General features: G+C 38.8%; 2 protein-coding genes and 5 non-coding genes across 10 annotated transcripts in view; 3 read left to right on the forward strand and 4 right to left on the reverse strand.

Annotated features, from left to right (window-relative positions):
* LOC129743678 (plastin-1-like) overlaps nt 1-21,056 on the reverse strand; it is a 102,779-nt gene that overhangs the window by 30,248 nt on the left and 51,475 nt on the right. The window lies entirely within an intron of this gene.
* On the reverse strand, nt 836-908 carry Trnak-uuu (transfer RNA lysine (anticodon UUU)). The gene has a single exon. It is a non-coding gene; the product is annotated as a tRNA-Lys (tRNA).
* Trnak-uuu (transfer RNA lysine (anticodon UUU)) lies at nt 2,021-2,093 on the reverse strand. Its single transcript has one exon. It is a non-coding gene; the product is annotated as a tRNA-Lys (tRNA).
* On the forward strand, nt 3,485-3,612 carry Trnal-caa (transfer RNA leucine (anticodon CAA)). Its single transcript has 2 exons — nt 3,485-3,522; nt 3,568-3,612. It is a non-coding gene; the product is annotated as a tRNA-Leu (tRNA).
* Nucleotides 3,732-3,804, reverse strand: Trnak-uuu (transfer RNA lysine (anticodon UUU)). Its single transcript has one exon. It is a non-coding gene; the product is annotated as a tRNA-Lys (tRNA).
* On the forward strand, nt 16,773-18,125 carry LOC129743702 (uncharacterized). The gene is made up of 2 exons (XM_055735815.1): nt 16,773-17,707; nt 17,833-18,125. Exons 1-2 carry the CDS (start codon nt 16,820-16,822, stop codon nt 17,842-17,844), a joined length of 900 nt encoding a protein of 299 aa, XP_055591790.1. The 5' UTR covers nt 16,773-16,819; the 3' UTR covers nt 17,845-18,125.
* On the forward strand, nt 20,143-20,284 carry Trnal-caa (transfer RNA leucine (anticodon CAA)). The gene is made up of 2 exons: nt 20,143-20,180; nt 20,240-20,284. It is a non-coding gene; the product is annotated as a tRNA-Leu (tRNA).

The following is a 21,056-nucleotide window of genomic DNA, read 5'->3' on the forward strand; positions in this document are numbered from 1 at the left end:
TAAATTCTAGGTATCTAATGATTTTTGCACTATTTAAGGTTGCCTGATTTTTTTTACAGTACTGAAGCAGATCTGCATTGCGTTTTAAAAATTGATGCTAACCAATATTTCACACTGCAGGCTTAATTTAAATGAGATTGCAGTGTGAAACAAACGATAAAAAAGGATGAGTCTATCTGTTGGTTCTCATAGCATATTGTAAATTTATGTTTTACAGAATAGTCGAAAAAAAAAAGATGGTTAAAGTACGAAATGTACAACAAACAAGTGAAAAAAGAAGCCGAGGAAAAGTTGCAGAAAGTTGGTCAACGAATCAATTAACGCAAATAAACATGCTGAAACGGAAAGGTTAACCTAATTATACTCATAAATCAATCGCTGTCAAAACTTTAGCGACATTTAAAAAATCTTATTTAGCTTAAAGGTGGTTCAAAACATGTCCCTGGGTGGCCCAAAATAGAAACGGTGGACCAAAATACCAACCGGAGTAATCATTGAATAAACGAAGTTTTGGGCCTGCATCTTGTTGAATTTCAGCAAACGACAATCGACAATACATATCTTTCGATAGGAAAGAAACCCTTATCTTTGTAATCAATGGATAAATCGTCCAAAAGTTGAAACAAATACCTACTTACACCAAACGATCCAAATAGATTCGTTACACTACATTTTATCATTTTACGTTAACTGTAAAAACGCTCCTATTGAGTCTGCACTGACTTTTTTTAAACTTCTTTTTCAAAACTTTAGGACAAAAAAAAGTATGAAATTACCGGACCGGGATAACCGGGGACAAAATCTACAAAAATTAGAGTTGTAAAAAAACTTCACCCGCCCGAATAGGGACTTGAACCCTAGACCGTTGGATTAAAAGTCCAACGCTCTACCGACTGAGCTACCCGGGCTATTAAACGCAGGGTAACCAAAGAGCAATTTGAATCCGATCCGTTACTTTTGAGTAGGCTTAAGCGAATGAACAAATCAGACACATCATTTCCACCTCTCTTTGCTCTCGCCTTAGTAACGGTTTTACAGTGAATATGCGATTTTGCTCCTGAGAGTGAAACTTTTTCAGGTATGAAGTAAAAATACGAAAATAGATGTTTGGGTAATTTAAATTATTGTACATAGACTTTTACGCATACATATGTTCAAAAGAAATAATTCTATCCCATGAAAAGTTTGCGTTTTTCCTTCTCAGACGTAAAAAAAACTTTAGCTAGACTTGATAACCCGACCGTCTCAAAAAAAGAAAGCTCAATCTTACGTTACTAACATAAATTATCGAATTTACAAACCTACATTAACACATTGCGGACCAACTACGAGAACTCTGGTTTTGTCGGTTGCCGCAAGTGTGCTTCGAAGCATAACTCGAGTGCTAAACAAATGAATAATGTTATTTTTTTCTACAAAATTAAACACAACATTTTAGGTAACTCAAAGAGATAAAATTTGCAGAATTTAGTCCAGTGGATTCTGACAATTTCCGTCTTAGATTTCATCGTGGCACTTAATGTGTTAACACCAAAAATTGAATTTCGGTATTTTTCAGGTGAGTGTTGAGAGCATTTTCCATGTCAAGTAATGATCCATATTTTACTTAGATGTCTATAGTGTTTTAAAAACTTCATGACATCAAACTTTTAACTCATAAAAATGTTGCCAATTTTAATGTTTTAAATATGAGAAAAAAATGGTTAAAAGCATTATAAAGGAGTTAAGGCAGAAACACAATACAGCGTCGGTCGTCGCGTCACGTCAGCGGTCAATGCTGTCGATAAGTACTAAAACGCGGACGCGACGCACCCGACGATTTTTGCATCACAATTCAGCGTCAAGAGACATCTAAGATGTCCCCCCCCCCCGTTACGATTCCCTGTAGCTGATGGAAAAAGTGAAATTTTCGAAAACTAGTAAAGCAAATATCAAATAAACATCCGTATTAATATAGAATTATTATTTTCATTGAATAATTAAAAGAAAAAAAACTTTTAAGGACGAAAAAAAATTTCACCGCCCGAATAGGGACTTGAACCCTAGACCGTTGGATTAAAAGTCCAACGCTCTACCGACTGAGCTACCCGGGCTTGAAATCACTGGCTCGCCAGAGGCTATTTTCAATTACGCGATTAACCTGAACAGCTAACTTAGACACAGATAATTTTATCTAAGATGTATTACTAACGTCGCTCAGGGAAAAAGTAATTGATATAAAAGTACATAGTATAAGTACGTTTTTTTTTTGTTTTTCTTTCAGTAAAGCAAGTTGACCGTTACAAAAACAATCTTTTGAATTGAAATTCACATAAAATAATCGCTAAAAATATACAAACAAATAAACTTAACAGCGTTCGCGAATTGATTTTTCTGGGAGATACATCAGTTAAAATAATCGATTGGGTTTGGCAAATGTCAAATCATCTTACAAAGTTAGTTTAAAATTTACGATCACCAATCGGTTTGAATCGGAATTATTTGGAAGATTTGTGCTTATAGGGGCAACTTGTCAACTACCGGACACTTAAGGTTTTTGAGCAATAAGATCAATATATGTACATTGGTTCCTCTACTGATTTGAAGAGTATCAATATTATGATCACTAAACTGTATTAGGAAAAAAAAGGATTCATAACATATGCATGTGGTATGAGAAATAATTTTACGGTGGCTTTCACTCATTTCCAAAAATGGTTGTTCATAAGCTTTGAAGCTTTTCATGAAAGTTTTTTAGAAAAACCAGGTCAAAAACTTTTTTCGAAAAAACCAGAGAAAAACGGTCTATGACCGACAGTAAATCTAAATTTTTCAGAGGACCAAAATAGTTTCGTCTCTGAATCCTTATCTTCTGCTAACCATTTGAGGGTGCTACAGAGATGAAAAAATGAAAGTTCTCACACCGTACTCCTAGGCAAAAGCTTTCGATGCCTATCATTGGTTTACCTTTACAGATTGAATTACCCTGATTTAAACACCAGATCAGGCTACTATTTACTTTATTTTCATGGTGCTAAAACATTTTTAGGATAATGCGCTTTAGAAAAATCAATGTTGTCCGACCATAGACAAGATCCCCTTACTTCTATTTTCTTCTCTCTCAATTCTCGGTTTGTTTCAACTGATTTGCATAATGTATCGAACAACCGAACAAACTGTAAAAATTAACTGCTAATTGTTTCATGTACAAATGTGCTGAAATAACATTAAAAGACATTTAATGATAGATCTGCATAAACCGGTATTCGCCGGTTTGGAATTACGTCAGCTGGCTAAAGTTTTTTTTTCAAGATTTCATTCCATAGGAATTATTTACTGCCAACCTTACATACTGGTTGGTTTGGTTATTTTGAACGATAATCAAATCACTACCATACAAAAGTGGAAAAACGATACCGAGCAACGTCACTGTCCCATTATCTGTGACCTGGTACAGAGGGCACCACCTATCCTGGAACTATTCGGGCACGCAGCGATACAACATGTCAGGATGGCCGAGCGGTCTAAGGCGCCAGACTCAAGAGCAATCTTGCCCACACATTGTGGGTTCAATTCCAAGTAAGAGCATTCTGGTCCTCTCTGAGGGCGTGGGTTCGAATCCCACTTCTGACAGAATTTTTTTTAATGAAAATTATTTGGCTCATACCAGGAGCACAGCACAGATGTATGTTGGGATCGCGGTAGTTATTTTTAAACGAATGAATGTGAGCCATGGCAAAAAAAATTACCGCCGCCCGAATAGGGACTTGAACCCTAGACCGTTGGATTAAAAGTCCAACGCTCTACCGACTGAGCTACCCGGGCCTCTTGCCCAATCATCCAGCTCAAGGAAGTACGAGTTTCCAGGTACTTTAAATGGCTCCAGGAAACAAGTTAACCCGTTAGCAAGTACCAGGATTACAGCAAATTACGGATGATGATCTCAGATGCTTACCTGCAAAGATAGGAGAGAAGAGAGTTCAATGAATAAAAAATGTATCAAGTGCGTCAGAATAATTTCTATCGAAGGAAGTTGTTTTTATTTTTTTCTTTTGTTAGTTGGAAAGTAATAAAAGGTTTCATTTTAATGTTAAAATTCAGTTCGCTTTATTTTACAATTGCAAACAGATTGTGATGTGAAATCCCTCGACCTTATTAATACGCATAAATATATTCAAATTTTCCACATTTTCTTTTGCACTTTACACCAGTCGGCGACAGCACATCCAACCGGTTATACCAGACTCTAAATAGGTAATCGGACAACCTAGGAGCATCAGCGTCATCATCATCATCATCAACCACAACGACATCAGCACCACTAACTAACCATATGACAGGGGCAAATATGGACCAGTTTTTTCCAGCTCCAGCTTAACCTAGATCCATCCGGCGATGCATCCGAGGAAGAAGCTAGCAGTGAAGTCGGCAAATGGAATCCACTTTGTGTTTCGACTAGATATATTTTGCATGCAAATCAACTACACATTTTTGTCGATAATACAAAGTTCACATGATTTGGGTTGACTTAAACTTTACGTGTCACATTGATTTATTTCAAACCTTCCAATGGATATATGAATGTTTTAGGGCCAATTTAAAAAATGTATATGGTCGGTTTGCGAATTTCGATATGACCCATCCGGCTGCCACCCTAATGTAGGTCGTGGGAGGGAATTTCGATCCAGCGCCAGAACCTTAAGGAAGTATGTAAACTTGGAGGTTTCACAGACATACTATAAAGAAAAAAAGCTAGATAGCTTCCAAGAGAAATTTCAATTTTGGCATATCTTACTCCTGAACCGAGCAAACTGGTCCGAAGGTTAGGGGAAAAAACTGCTTCAATTTTTCACCTTTTTTGCCTCTAACTCGTCTACCTTAAGCGATAGTAAGTGAAAACAGAAAAAAACAACAGAGGTTAGATCTTTCACACTCACACTACCCTTTGTCGAGAGTCGATTGCTTCCATATTTCTCCCATTGACTGACAGACAAGACAGTGTTTTGTTTCATTGCTGCCGTGTCGTGTAGCGGCTTTATAAAATTGTTTTGTTTTTCTCGCCCACCAGCTTAGCTTAGCTTAGCTTGGTTCCTTGCTATCTGCTGCTCTGGTTTGATTCGCCACATTTATATCGATGTTTTTTTCTCCGCGGTAGGGCCAACGCAAAACATGTAGGAGAAATATACATGTTATATACATTCACAGCGCAGCATAAAATGCAGAAAAAATGCAGCAGCAGCATCACCTCATGCCGAGCCACACATTTTTTCCAAAAGGTTTCGAGGAATTTGAACAGTTACCAACTTGACTTTGATTGGAAGAGGTTCCAGGTAGCCACATTAAAGATGGTTTTTATTCCTCTATTTTCAAAAACCGAATGCTGGGCCTTACAAAATATGGGAAAAAAACAATAAAGTAAGTCATACACTTGGTTTCCTCCCCCCTCTGATGTTGGTTAGCAGTTGTGCACTTGTACCAGAAGTGCGTAACAAACAATCAAACAAACACATTGAATTCCGCACAGATTATCCGCGTGATTGCACAGAACGATGGCCTTGCTGCGGGTAGTTAAATGCAAGGTGAGTATATATTCAGGAGGTGTTCCCGAATAACGAATTCCCGATTCAGCCATTTTGGCTATGTAGGCTATGCAACTATACGCAACTCATGAAGTTTGTTTACCAACAAACCCCAGAAAAGCTGAGCAAAAAATAAACAAACTCATTGAGAGCCCCGCTCAGTCCTCGCCTACTTACTGTGAAAGTCGGAGAACCTAGTGTATCTAAGAACCTTGGTTAAATGTTGGCCTACGAAAGATTTGATTATGATTTTGTACAATGGATCGATGGAAAAAGCTAATTTTCCGAGTGGAGTCGCCACCAGCGCTCAGAGCTGTCAAACCTCATGATCAAAGTAGCAGAGAAAACACAGTAAAATAAAAAAACATGGCACTGTGTTGTATTAATAGAACTCAAGTGGACAAAAATCGGAAAAAAATTTCAATTAAATTTTTATTAGAAAGAAGACACTTTGTTTAAAAAAAATCACGTATTTCAGAACTCTTCCATTCTTAAGATATTGAAAAATGAGGAAAAATTTCAAAGATATATATGTTTGATAAAAAAGTAACAAGACAAATTTATGATCACTGATTATATGCATTGATGCATTGATGTTAACGTGAATCTCCATGAAAATACACTGTTGAGATGGTTCAGAATCACTAATAAGAATATGAAGTATGAGAAAATGAAGGAAATCAGAAAAAATGAAATAATTAATGATTTCGGACGAGACCATTTAGGTCCGGCTGATTTTTTTCATGTTTTACGTGGAAATTTAACAAGTTCTGAAAAGTTCAGTACCGATCTCAAGATTTGAAGCTTTTTTAGAATTTCACCAGTCTCAGATTTTTTAACCTATCCTCTATGAAAAGTAATTATGAAACGATCATATCAGTTTTCCAGATTTCCAGGTCAACCGTCTTTGACTTTTAAACTAGGTATCCTAACGGGCTACCTATATTGTTCGAACTTTTCAAACGTGTTTTTTTTAGAATTTAGAGCTGACTAGAAGTGTTAAAAATATAAAAGGGCAGCCACTGAAAGGATAGGTGCCTGAGTTCCACTCAAATACATGTATAATTTTTCCCATTTTTCATTAAAAATTTATTTAAATTTTATTATTTAATTTCCAAAATGTGATCGTGAAGTATAACCTTTTGATCTTCCGATCATAACCAAAAGAAATGACATTCAAATTGTTGAAAACATTTCAATACATGTTTTTATTTCGAAATTTTTCGGTGAACTTTAATATAGATCAAACAAAAGCTACTCATCGAGTAGCTCGAAACGTATATACAACTAGTAAATTTTGGTTGATTATTATTAAAACTCACCGGACGTCGTCGATAATTTCGAAGTACAAACAAAAGCGTTGATAAAACCAAAATTCCAATTAATATAAGTTTGTCCGCTTGCATGTATGACAATCTCTCATAGTGCGTTACCATAGTTGCCATAGTAACCACAGGAATTGTTTTATTTTCATAATAAACAAGAATGAGCGTCAAGGATATGCATGAAGTAAACATGGAAAGTTAGGCTGGCAGATTTTATAATGTTTTAATTCATATTGAAATGAATTTCTTTTTCAACAAAGTAAAAATAAATATTTGATCAAGCGATTCTATGTGCGTGCTTGTCTTAATGAATCAAGTGCGAGTGGTGCGAAAAACAATGGAATTTTATGTTATGCTTTCCAGAACTTTTCAGCACGTTTTCGATCCTGGCAATTTTTTTCTCAAAAACGGGTGAAAAACCGTGCATTCCATTTGAAATTTTCAAATACAAATCCGGGCATTATCCGGTCGAATTAGAGCAAAATTTTCCCATTATTCAAACAAAATCAGGAAAAGATAGAAGAAATTTGTACCTTTATTTATTCGTCGAAGCACATCAAATGTGATCAATGCTTCAAAAAAGTTGTTATTAATGTTGATGAAAATAATTATAATAATTCTGATTTCAGGTCAGAAATTAAAACAAATCATTACACAATTTAATTATTTTTTTGGTAAATTCAACAAATTATGTAAATACATGCGTACAAAAACCGGACCATTGTTATAAAATCCGGGAATCCGGGCTGATACGGACACGCCTCGATATTCTCCTTGAATATTATGGCACGCCCGGGTAAAACCGGGAAATCTAGAATGCTATACGTTCTATACTATACACTGTCTACGCTACGCTATACGCTGTCAGTCGGAACATCTGAAAAGTTTTTCATATTACTAAAAAATAATCTTTTCCATTCCATTGAAGTAATTAAAATGTTTTTGACAGTTTTCAACAGTTGAAGAATGAAAATGTTATGGCCAGTCATTTGATCAATTTACAAGCATTCAATTTACAGTTGAATTGATCTAAAATCTAAATGATTTCATGTCACCCTAACTTAATTTGCTTCAGTACCGCCATCTGATAAATATAAAAAGGTTTTTAATAAATGCGACAGATGGCAGATTTGTATCTCTCTAGCGGAAAACTACGCAGGAGGTGCTTAAAGAAATCCATTGATCGGTACCATTTGAAGCTTTTGACGATTTCTAATGGAATAAAAATAAAAACATAAAGAAATTATGAAAAAAACCTATATGTAAATATATAAATAGATGGAGAGAAAGATGAAGGAGGATCAAAGTAGTCGGCGGCTTCAACTGACGTCAAGTTTTCAAGCTCCGCAATTTTTCAAGAATTTTCATTTTATCGGAAAAGTATTCAAAAATATTGGAAAAAAACCTGCTTACCGATTTTTGGACAGATCAACTAGAGGAGGGAAGATGGGCTGTTGATCCGAAGACGATTGGATTCGTATGGTTCATCTTGGACCGGGAAAAGTGACCAATCATGGGAAACCAACTCTACGTTTCATAGCATTTTCAAAGGATTTTTCAGCTAAGTATTCTTTTAATCTTATCGTTTTCGTTTGCTATTAAATTTCGTTAGGTGATTTTTAGAATATTTATTTAAAAAAATTCCATGATAGCTGTAGTATCAATCAAGGCAGGGATAATTTCAATTCACAAACACTCAGGATTTTTTTAAATAACATTCGGTGACTGTCGTATGAATATGAAAGACTGCAAAGAGTGGAAAATTCTAGTATTGTTTTTATGGTATTTGAGATCCGCATCGAGTTAATTATACGCTATATATGTACATCTCCTATGGAAGTAAATGCTAAATTTTAATTTAACATTTGGTGTTCAAAAATCTGTATCAAAACAGTCTAACAAAATAACATGATTTTTTAGCCAGATTCGTATTTCGCTGTACACTTATTAGCGGTTCCTAAATTATACATGTACTGTAAATAACTGTCACATAATGTCGACGACAGACTTACAGCGGGGCGAGGCGGGAAACAAAAAGTGGATACGCATCTACCTAACCTCCAAGCGAAACGGAATAAATGTGGAGAAATATTCACGTAACGACCTTGAAGGAACGGCGCAAAACGTAAAATGCATGTCATCCATTAGAAGAACGATCTTTCGTCAGCAAACCGGGAGAGGAATGTCTACTGTACACTGAAAGCCTCTTTCTACCTTAAGGCGTCATTATCATGGTGTCTACTTATGGCAGTGGTTCCCAGAGAGAGCCTCATCACGAAAAATTGCTCGAAGTTTGATCGTTCCATATTCAAAGTTGATATCAGCGTGCTGTGCCAAATGCTGAGACTATGAGACACTTGAAGAACGCTGCAGCAACGGAGTGAGGTAATATGCAAAGTGGAAATTAAGCTTCTGCTATACATGAGAAACAGGTTACGCCGTAGCGGTCCGTGATGGAATTCAACGTTTTTAAAGTCCCGGGTGCACCCCGCTGCTGGCCCTAACGCCCGGTCGTTTTCTGCCGTATATGGGGAACTGTACTGTACATATTTTTGCTTCTACAAAAGTTTACCGAAACAACGACCGGCTACGTAGGGCTGCCAATGTTTACCTTCGTCGGTGACTCTGCTGCGGTGTTACTGGAAATTTATTGTTACTTGCCAAAGGAATTGGCGGCCGGTAACGGCAATTAGCTATCTGTATACTATTTGCACACTATCGCCAATACTTTGGCGAGTGAGGCGATTTATTTTTGTTTGAACCGGTTTATCGCTAATACGGTTACCATATTTATTATGAATTTTTATATTCCTTTGAAGTCCAAAAATATAAAAAAATGAATGAGCTCTAGTTTATTGTGGTGTCATTTAAGTACATGTTAGTCACCATGAAATTGAAAATGGACTTCAGAACAGAAACTACAATGACCTGATTACTATAGGTGTAGTACCTATCCTAAATTCGATCCTAAATTCGTACTCAGCCCTTCTAAGGACGCTTATAGAAAACTACTTGGATTAACCCTCATCCGCATTAGAGTGTCAATTTGACACTATTGCAAGATTGAATGCTTGTAACTTCTTTCAGAAACTTCAAAATACAAAAATTTCTTCGGGGACCCTAAATGAATTCAAAAGTTCTTTAATATTGCCTTTTTACTTTTTTTTATGGACAAACCCTGGAAGCCTGGACAAAAAAAAAACTCCCTTTTCCGACATAGAGTGTCAATTTGACACTCCAAAAGTAAAATCTATCTAAATTATAATTTATAATATTTGATATTATAATTTTTTTAGGCTGGAACAAATTTCAATTTCTTCTTTTGTCACCCCCTCCCCCTTCGAAATTTCCAAAAAACCCGAAGGGGGGAATAAATAAGGTTCGGAGTATTTCATGTAATTTTCGACAAAATTTTCTAATATCCGACTAAACTAGCTTCTCAGTTATATGCTTTTGGATCGCTCCTTCTCTCATAGCAGTGCTGTTATTCAAGCGCAGTATAGAGCCAGAACCCGGTAACATTACACGATTTGTCCATTTATCGTGTGACCAACATCTTTTAAATATGTGCTCGTGAATCTCGTTTTTAAGATTTTTTTCCTCAGATTTAAGCTTTTTTTTGCCTTGAGAGCATAGGAGATGAAAGCTTAAATCTGAGGAAAAAAGGTTAAATCTGTCAAAAAAAGGGCAAATCTGAGAGATGTGCTCCACACGGTTTGAATAACATTGCCGGGATGTGTATGAAGCATTGCGGGAAAAGTTCATCGTCCTCGGAATCGAAGAAGAGAACAAAGCGATTTTCACGTTGCACTGCCGAATTTATGAGAGACGACCAACCAAGCATGGTTTACATTTCTCTTCAGAGCCGCTGGAGAAATTTTGAACTTTTTGACGAATATTAGTTCTTAAAAACAGAAACCGATATCTACTGTTAAAACTTTATTGAGATCATATGAAACAAAATATTTCAAATTAAAATCTACTTTAGTTTAAAATAAAAAGTCTCGATAACGTACATTTATGAACATTCTAAAGGGTGCCCACGATGAAATTGCCACACACAAAATTGATTCGCAAAGTTCGAGTTTTTATCCGATTGCCATCAAATTTTAAGGGATTGAAAAATAACTATTAAACTTTATTTTACCATTTTATTCGTATTTTATTTACAGTCCATACGCAAATGCCCGCACCTTGGCCTTAACCCCGGCCATAAGATTCTGCACAACCTGTGAATCAATCGTTTTTTTGCATGTAAACCCATACTTGAATGCTGCATCATGGACGACGAAACATATGGGAAGGCCGGCTTCAAACAGATCCCCGGCAATCTGTTTTTCACGGCCAAGGATAAGTTCAGCGTTCCGGAGCATGTCCGCACTCAGAAGATGTCCTGTTGGCAGCGGAGTGCACCTTTCGTGACCCAGGACACGATGAACGAACAGGTGTTCATGAAAGAGCGCCTCCAGAAGCGACTTCTTCCCCTCCCAGGCCCACAACGTCCCAACAATCTTCTGACCGGATTTGGCCACATGCCACTACTCCAAAGCAGGCTTGTAAGTGGTCACCATCGTTTGAACTTTTTTCAGAGACATCCACAACACATTGTTCTTGACCATCATGGAGAGCGCAATCGTTTGATAGGAGAGCAAAAAAATATCAAATGAAATTTTGATCTTTGTAGTGGTTAGTCAATTGACTTTCATTACTTATGCGTAAATAATCATTCCACATTGTTCGACCAACACATCCTAACATCACCCGGCGCTGCAGACACATCCCGGCAATGTTATTCAAACCGTGTGGAGCACATCTCTCAGATTTCCCCTTTTTTTTGACAGATTTAAGCTTTTTTTCTTCAGATTGAAGCTTTCATCTCCTATGCTCTCAAGGCAAAAAGAGCTTAAATCTGAGGAAAAAAAGCTTAAAAACGAGATTAACGAGCACATATTTGAAAGATGTTGGTCACACGATACATAGACAAATCGTTAGCGTTGCCGGGTTCTGGAATAACATTGCCAGTATGTGTCTGCAGCGATGGTTTACAAGTCTGCACCAAGGACGTGCTGAAGTAGTATGCGGACAATAAGTTCAATTTTGTGCCGAAAATGTTCAACCCTTCCAACACTCCCGAACTCCGCCCCATCGAGAAGTACTGGGCGATTATGAAGCAGCACCTTCTTAAACGATCTAAGGTAGTGAAGACAGTCGAGGGACTGAAGAAAGTATGGGTTTACAATACATGCAAAAAACGATTGATCCACAGGTTGTGCAGAATCTTATGGCCGGTTTTAAAGCGAAGGTCCGGGCATTTGCGTACACCCAAAATAATTTAGAAATTTATTCTACGGGATTTTTCACGTAAACTGAGATTTTGTTGCATCACATCGATTCTACGTCTGCCTGTAGTAACTCCTTTACTTCTACGTAACTAGCGCATGAATTTCACGTAAAGTCTAAGTGAATTCATTTCTTTTCATTTTTCCAGAGCGTGCTGTTGTAAATTCTTATTAGAAAAGGGAATTTCATTCGTATCGCATCACTCGGAGAATTCAGTCGCGTTTTCAAGTGTCCCGATCTTCGCGAACTGCTGGAAGTGGTGTGATCCCGTCCAGTGAATCCGGGTATTTGTGCCGTTCGGACGGTAAAAACGGTGTTTTGTGCCGCGACAATAGTTTCCTGCCAAAGGCTGGTTAATTTGATTGGCCCCAGCTCGCAGAAGGGCCGATCGATCGCCACGAGGTCCGCCGCCATTGTTTGGCGAACCATCATAATCAATCATCATCATCATCCATCATCATCATCGAGGCCGAGTCAAGACGAGGAGGCTATCTTCAACCAACGAGGAAGGGCCAACGCTCGTTTGGTTGGGTTCTTCGGTTATCGTCATCCTTGAAGACCAACGGAGAACCACGTGGTTGGAGCAGTCTATATACACTGTAAAAAATATAGTTCCAAAAAGTGCTAGAATAATTTGTAAGTTCTTTTTTATTTCTTTTTTCACTTTTTCTTTTTCTATCATATTTCCCTTTATATATATTTCGATAATTTTGTGCTTCGCTTATATTTTCAACACGGAGGGCATTCGTTTTCCCGTTGAAAAATATGAGCGAAGGCGGGGGGTTATACCCTCCAACTGGGGATGATGCGAATATCACCTATGAAGATGAGGAGCATCTGGAGGAATCAGCTGATGCTGGCCCTTCAGATGCAAATCGTTCTCGGATGGATGACAATGTCGGATCATCCCCAGTGGAGAGTAGAGTCACCCGGCTCCGAAAATATGCTGAAGGCTCATCTTCCTCTGGGCCATGGGTGGTTTTCATCCGGCCCAAAAAGAACGGTAAACCTCTGAATGTGGTACAGATCACCAAAGATCTGGCGAGGTGGACCTCGGTAACCAGCGTTACAAAATTACGTGCGAACAAGCTGCGCGTTGTTGTGGCTAACTCGAAAGCTGCAAACGAGATTGTGGCTAGCAATTTTCTAATTCTAGAGTATCACGTTTACATCCCGTCTCGAGACGTAGAGATTGAGGGCGTGATCACAGAAATGAGTCTGGATGCGAAGTACGTTAAATCCAACGGCGTTGGTAAGTTCAAGAGCCTCGATTCGACTTCGGTCGAAATCGTGGATTGCCGTCAACTCAATACTGCCAACGTCGTAAATGGAGTTACAAAGTACTCGCCTTCAACTTCATTTCGTGTGACCTTCGCGGGTACCGCCCTCCCTCACTACGTCTTGATTGACGGAGTTTTAAGGCTTCCTGTGCGACTCTTCGTGCCTCGACCCATGCATTGTAAAAATTGCATCAAGTTGGGGCACACAGCGTCGCATTGTTGCAATAAGCCACGCTGTCCCCAATGCGGAGAGAATCATGGGGCTGGAGCATGCTCAGCAATAGAGCAGAAATGTGTTTATTGCGGGGGCTCACCCCATGAAATCTCTTCGTGCGAGGCATTCAAGAGTTGCTGGGATAAACAGAAGCGCTCTTTAAAGGAACGATCGAGACGTTCTTATGCCTCTATCTTAAAGAGCGCTTCTCCACTGGCCCAACCTCATTCAAGTAACATCTTTTCTGTGTTGCCAGTTGACAACGAAGAAACAACGGATGAGGAAAACCCTTTTGTTTTCGTTGCGAAATCCCTACAATGAGCCCTCCAATCAGTGTCCCTAAAAAGCCGAATGCTGCAGAACAACAAAAACAAAATCCTCCTGGATTCCGTACGATTTTTTCACCACAGAATGATGCAACACCAGCAGGGACCTCAAAGGCCCCTTTGACGAATGCAGTTTTTTCAGAATCAACTTCCCAGCCAGGATTGTTTAAGTTGACTGACATTCTGAATGGAATTTTTTCGTTTTTCAACGTTTCTGAATCCATCAAAAGCATTGTAACAACAATGCTTCCTGTAGTAAAGACATTTTTGAAGCAATTGATGCAAACTTGGCCCCTCATTTCAATGTTTATCTCTCTCGATGGCTAATTTACGCCCAGAGGTCGGGGATATCACTGTTATACAGTGGAATTGTCGTAGTTTAGTTCCTAAACTGGATCCGTTCAAATTTCTTCTTTATGAAACTAGTTGCGATATTTTTGCCCTTTCAGAAACATGGCTTTCTTCTCAATCAAACATCTCATTCCACGATTTTAACATTATCCGTTTGGATCGCAACGATTCTTATGGAGGGGTGCTTTTGGGGATCAATAAGCGCCACTCCTTTTACAGAATCCACCTCCCTTTATCAGGAGGAATTGAAGCTGTTGCATGTCATATAACTATAAGAGGTAAGGACTTATGCGTTGTCAGTTTGTACTGGCCTCATAGAGTTGCAGTGGATCGAAATCACCTAGAGGACCTGTGCTCAGTGCTTCCTGAGCCAAGGTTGATCCTGGGTGACTTCAATTCACATGGAACTGTCTGGGGAGAACAAACTGACGATTGTCGTTCTACTCTTATTTATGACATTTGTGACAGTTTCAATTTAACAATTTTGAACACGGGTGAAAAAACACGGGTACCTAAACCCCCTGCAAGACCAAGTGCAATTGACCTCTCACTCTGCTCAAATTCACTATCATTGGATTGCCAGTGGAAGGTAATCCCTGATCCCAATGGTAGTGATCACTTGCCAATCAAAATTACAATCACCAATGGGGCCAGCACTTCAAATTCAACAAATATGGCATATGACCTTACAAGACACATCGATTGGAAAAAGTACTCGGACGAAATAACAGATGCCATTAATTCTATGAATGTTTTACCTCCTTTGGAGGAGTATCACTTTCTTTCTCGTTTGATCCATGAAAGTGCACTTTGCGCTCAAAAAAAACCCATCCCAGATTCATCTGTTCTTCGAAGGCCCCCAAATCCATGGTGGGACCAGCAGTGTTCCAAGCTTTATAAGGACAAATCAAAAGCATTCAAAGATTTTCGAAAACATGGAACCCTCGTCCTTTTTGAATCATATGTTTCCCTTGAAAATCAGTTCAAAAAATTGATCAAAGGGAAGAAAAAGGCGTATTGGAGGAATTTTGTGGGTGGTTTATCACGGGAAACATCCTTGAGTACCTTATGGAAAGTGGCACGAAGCATGCGCAATCGATCATCTACAAATGAAAGTGAAGAAAACACACATAGATGGATATTAAACTTTGCACGGAAAGTCTGCCCAGATTCTACACCTGTACAAAAAATAATCCGGAACGTGCCTCCTGATAGGTGTGGTCTGGATTCCACCTTTTCGATGGTCGAATTTTCACTTGCCCTCCTCTCTTGCAACAATTCAGCTCCGGGAATTGATAAAATCAAATTTAACTTGTTGAAAAACCTTCCGGACGCCGCCAAGTTTCGCTTGTTAAATTTATTTAATCAATTCTTGGAGAACAACATTGTTCCCCAAGAGTGGAGAGAAGTGAGAGTTATCGCTATCCAAAAGCCCGGAAAACCAGCGTCCGATGCGAATTCGTACCGTCCAATAGCGATGTTGTCTTGTATACGCAAGTTGATGGAGAAAATGATTTTGTTTCGTTTGGATAAATGGGTAGAAGCAAATGGTCTCCTTTCAGATACTCAATTTGGGTTCCGAAGGGGCAAAGGGACAAACGATTGTCTTGCTTTGCTATCTTCAGAGATACAAATGGCGTACGCAAAACGTGAGCAAATGGCTTCAGTGTTTCTAGACATAAAGGGAGCTTTTGATGCAGTTTCAATAGAGGTGTTGTCAGACAAATTGCACTCCCGGGGTCTGCCTCCTCTATTGAACAACATCTTATACAGCTTGCTTTGTGAGAAACATCTGAACTTTGCTCACGGAGATATTGCAATTAGAAGAACCTCCTACATGGGCCTCCCACAGGGTTCATGTTTGAGTCCACTTTTGTACAACTTTTACGTAAATGACATCGACAGTTGTCTCTCTGAAGGCTGCACTCTAAGACAACTTGCAGATGACGGCGTGGTGTCTGTCACAGGTTCTACTGAGTCTCATCTGCTCAGACCTTTACAAGATACTTTAACCAGATTGTCATCCTGGGCTTTGGGGCTTGGGATTGAGTTTTCTCCTCAGAAAACGGAGATGGTTGTTTTCTCTAAGAAACGTAGACCTGCTCAACCTAAGCTTCAACTTCTAGGCCGAACGATCACTCAATCGAGGTGTTTTAAGTATCTTGGGGTTTGGTTTGATTCCAAGTGTACTTGGAGAGCCCACATTGAGTATCTGAAAGGAAAATGCCAACAAAGAATGAATTTTCTCCGATCAATCACTGGCACCTGGTGGGGAGCCCATCCAGAAGATCTTTTAAAATTGTATCGAACAACTATTCTCTCAGTTATGGAATATGGTAGCTTCTGTTTCCAGTCAGCTGCCAAAACTCACCTCCTCAAACTCGAGCGTATCCAATACCGTTGTCTTCGCATCGCTTTGGGCTGTATGCCCTCAACGCACAACATGAGTCTTGAAGTTTTGGCAGGAATACTCCCTTTGAAAGATCGATTCAATCTACTATCACTTCGGTTCCTCATCAGGTGTGAGGTCATGAACCCACTGGTGATTGTAAATTTTGACAGGCTACTTGAGCAAAATTTTCAAACCAGGTTTATGTCTATATACCATGTCCTCATGTCAATGCAGGTAAACCCTTCTTCATTCTCTCCAACTCGTGTTTGTAGCCCAGACTACGATCATTCTTCTGTCCAGTTTGATTTGTCTATGCAGCAGGAAATTTGTGGAATCCCGGTCCCTCATCGCTCCCTTCTGATTCCAAGAATTTTCGAAGCTAAATATAGACACGTCGATGCTGATAAAATGTACTTTACTGATGGATCACTTATAGAGGAATCAACAGGATTTGGAGTGTTCAACGAAATATCTAGCGCCTCTTACAGCCTCGAGTCACCATGCTCTGTGTATATAGCAGAGTTAGCAGCTATTCATTGTGCTTTGGACAGTATAGCTTCAAGGCCAGTTGGGCACTACTTTATCGTAACGGATAGTCTGAGTTCTGTTCAAGCAATCCACTCAATAAAACCGGGAAAGCACTCGCCATACTTCTTCGAGAAGATACGGGATAGTTTGAGTGCTTTATCAAAACGTCGCTTTATCATCACCTTTGTTTGGGTTCCCTCTCATTGCTCGATAGAGGGTAATGAGAAGGCAGACTCTCTGGCAAAGGTGGGGGCGATGGAAGGCGACACGTACCAGCGTGAAATTGCCTTCAACGAATTTTACTTTTTAGTTCGAAGAAACTCTCTTGTCAACTGGCAGCGCAAATGGGACGAGGATGAGTTGGGTCGGTGGCTGCACTCGATTATCCCAAGGGTAAGCCTTAAACCATGGTTTAATAGATTGGACCTGAGTCGAGATTTTATTCGTATATTTTCCCGTCTCATGTCCAATCATTATTCCTTGGACGCGGTACTCTATCGTTTGAATATTGCTAGCAGCAATTTGTGTAGTTGCGGCCAAGGTTACCATGACATCGAGCATATTGTTTGGTCGTGCGAGGTCCATCTTGTCGCCAGAACGAATTTCATAGACTCCCTTCGGGCCCGAGGAAAACCACCCTATGTTCCAGTGAGAGATGTGCTGGGGGTGAGAGACTTGGACTACATGTTCGAAATATATCTTTTCCTAAAAGCTATTGATCTTCGTCTATAATTTCTTCTTATTTTCATATTTCCCTATCTATCTTCTTTTTTCTTTTAAAGTGAACTAGATATAAGCACACAATTGTTATCAAACAAAACGAGTTTGGCTCCTTAAAGCCTAAAGGTATGAGCCGTTTCAAATAAAGAATTTACAAAAAAAAAAAAAAAAAAAAAAAGGGAATTGATTTTCTTAGCTGTTGTGAAGAAAAGCAGATTTTTCAATCGTTCTCAATCTTCCCTAGAAGAGAAAATGCATGCCAAGGAGGATTCTATTGGATTTAACTTGATCTCCTGGTAAGTGATAATGATGCCAAATTATAATTTTCTAAATGTTATGTTTTTTCATCATCCGTTGGAACATTCGTTCTTTATTAGGAATCCGTATATGGACTAAATATGACCTTCCGGGTTCAACAGCGCCTGATCACGCAACAACGAACAAGGTAAAGTATTTTGCATTTAAATTATAAATTTTTCGTTAATGTATACTTTCCTATTTCTACAGGATTCAACAAACCAAAATAACGTTGCAGGAATTGAAGTGATTTAATTTCTCATAAAGTGTAGTGTCAGTAAAAATAAAGTTTATTCCATTGTTAACTCCTTTTGTTTTGAAATTTTTTTACAAAAATAAAAATACGAAAGAAAAAAATCAACCTTAATTTCATTCGGGTATTAAAAACATTCCCCGTAGCGTTCATGGCCACATCGCGTTGAACTTACTTGAAATTCACGTAAATTGTAGGTGCGCTCCACGAAGCACGAATTCTTATAGGGATGCGTTTACGTATTGATTTCGTAGCATTTACGTGAAAATCAATTGGATAAAAATTATGTAGTTTTTCACGTAGCCGCTACGTGCAGATTATTTTGGGTGTATGGACTGTAAATAAAATACAATGAAAATGGTAAATCTAAGTTTAATAGATATTTTACAATCCCTGTAAATATGATGGCAATCGGATGAAAACTCGAATTTTGCGAATCAATTTTGTGTGTGGCAATTTCATCGTAGACACCCTTTAAGTAAAAATAACGCAATATTTTTCTTTGTTGGTCTTCATTTTAATTTAAAAGAGAAGCTGGTGGAAAACCAATATGCAACTTATTTCATAAATTCAAATTATTAAAAATGTGAGAATAAATCAAATTTTTTTAGGGTAGGTTTCAATATGGGGCATAGCGACATATATGTATATATATGACTATAGTAACGTCTTGAAACAAAAAAAAACAAAATTAAATTGATAAATTTCATTTAAATTTGCAGATACCACTCGAATTTAACGTTCAATCTGATCATTTTTAAAATCGAACCCAGAAGGAGAAACTAGGAGTATCATTAGGAAACTTAGGAGTTCTAGAATCATAGGAGCAAAGGTTTCAAGTTGCGATATCACTTACCAAAATGATTTCCATGTCACTTCACCCTTACCCCCCAAAAACATCGTGAGATTTGTAGAGGGATAGCGTACAGCCGGCCTCCGGAAAACAAATCATCACATGTGCTGCACTTCCCTTACTGTATCGACTAGACGGACTTGACCGGCTTCGTTATTGGTTCATTTGAAAGAAGGATATCCTCAAAGTTGAACAATGAGATTGTATTGCTTGTTCTCAGCAATCTTTCGATGGGTTCATTGTGCAGTGTTGATTATCTCGAACCAATCACGAAGTGCAATCATTCCATTGGCCGGGAGGGGCCTCAGGTGGACCGTAGTTGATAGAAAAATTTTCATTCGCAACAACGTTATAGGATAGGCAATTGCCAAAAACCACTATAGAGTTGGTTATTCATATTCATACGATGTCGGTAACCCTACTGTTCGCTGCCCATGAAAGTGGCTGCGTTATCAGTAGCGCTGTTTTCTTTGACAGAGGATGCGCCAGTGTAAATTTGTCCCTCGCAATCGAAGACAATTTTAACCGCGCATACCGTCACCGAGACGGCGGCTCGCGGTGCGATAACGTGAACGGTGCGAGCAGCTTTTGCTTTAATAAACAATCAGTGTGTTTTTTTTATTGCCGTCGAAAAACATTTCCGCGGTTCCTCGGTAAAACATTCCACCTCGTCAATCGAGCAGCACATCAGCAGCACACACATATGTCAGGATGGCCGAGCGGTCTAAGGCGCCAGACTCAAGACTTAGTACAGTCTTGCCCACAATGAGTGGGTGATAAGTGGCACTACTGAAGAAGAGCATTCTGGTCCTCTCTGAGGGCGTGGGTTCGAATCCCACTTCTGACAGCAATATTTTTGCGGCGCTTCTCATGACACTTTTTATGTCATGCGGAGGGTACTCTGGTTGGATGCTCCAATTAACAACACCATTCAGATTTAGCATAAAACAGGGGACACTCACTCTCCCTTCTTCTGCTGCAATGTTTGGTTGATGGATTTCTCGTGTGAATTGGGATATCGCATTGTTGTGTGGCCACCGAGGAGTCATAAAATTCTTGAACTGAATGGATTTGATTACACTCACTGTTAGTTAGTCGGATTGGAGTTTTATGGGTTGACTTTGTAGTTTAGAAACATACGCTTTGCCGTCTTTAATAGACAATAATAAATCCGAAAATGGGGAGAGGGAGCATCTGGTTTGTGTTTATTGCAGCTGTCGTTTGCTGCTACTATCGAGTAGAATGCACGTAAGTAGCGATTCTTTGTTTGAGGCGCAATTTAAGTATCGGTCAGCTAGGATGCTGTACGACTGAATAAATCAAAGAAGAATCAAACCGATGACTCACTTGACGTGATTGGTGCAATCTAGTGTTGTTAAGTGGAAGAATCTCTTAGTAGTAGCCATAAGGTCAAGCTGATGATACTCACTTTAGGCTTACTGGTCCCTTTGTTTTATGTTTCTAGAAGCAGTTGGTGAAAAATAAACGATTTATCAGATTTCAAGAATTTTTTTTATTGTGTGTTTACAGATTTATTTGGGTGGCAAAAAGCAATGGATGTTTGGAAAAAATGTTATGTAAATTTTGTTGGTTGTCCCAAAAAACTGACCTGTGCACAA

The sequence above is a fragment of the Uranotaenia lowii genome, chromosome 1 (genome assembly GCF_029784155.1).
Source record: "Uranotaenia lowii strain MFRU-FL chromosome 1, ASM2978415v1, whole genome shotgun sequence".
In the NCBI taxonomy this organism is placed as follows: Eukaryota; Metazoa; Arthropoda; class Insecta; order Diptera; family Culicidae; genus Uranotaenia; species Uranotaenia lowii.

Excerpts from the sequence above, each read along its gene's own strand:
- LOC129743702 (XM_055735815.1), top strand. The coding sequence starts at position 16,820 with ATGCCCTCAACGCACAACATGAGTCTTGAAGTTTTGGCAGGAATACTC.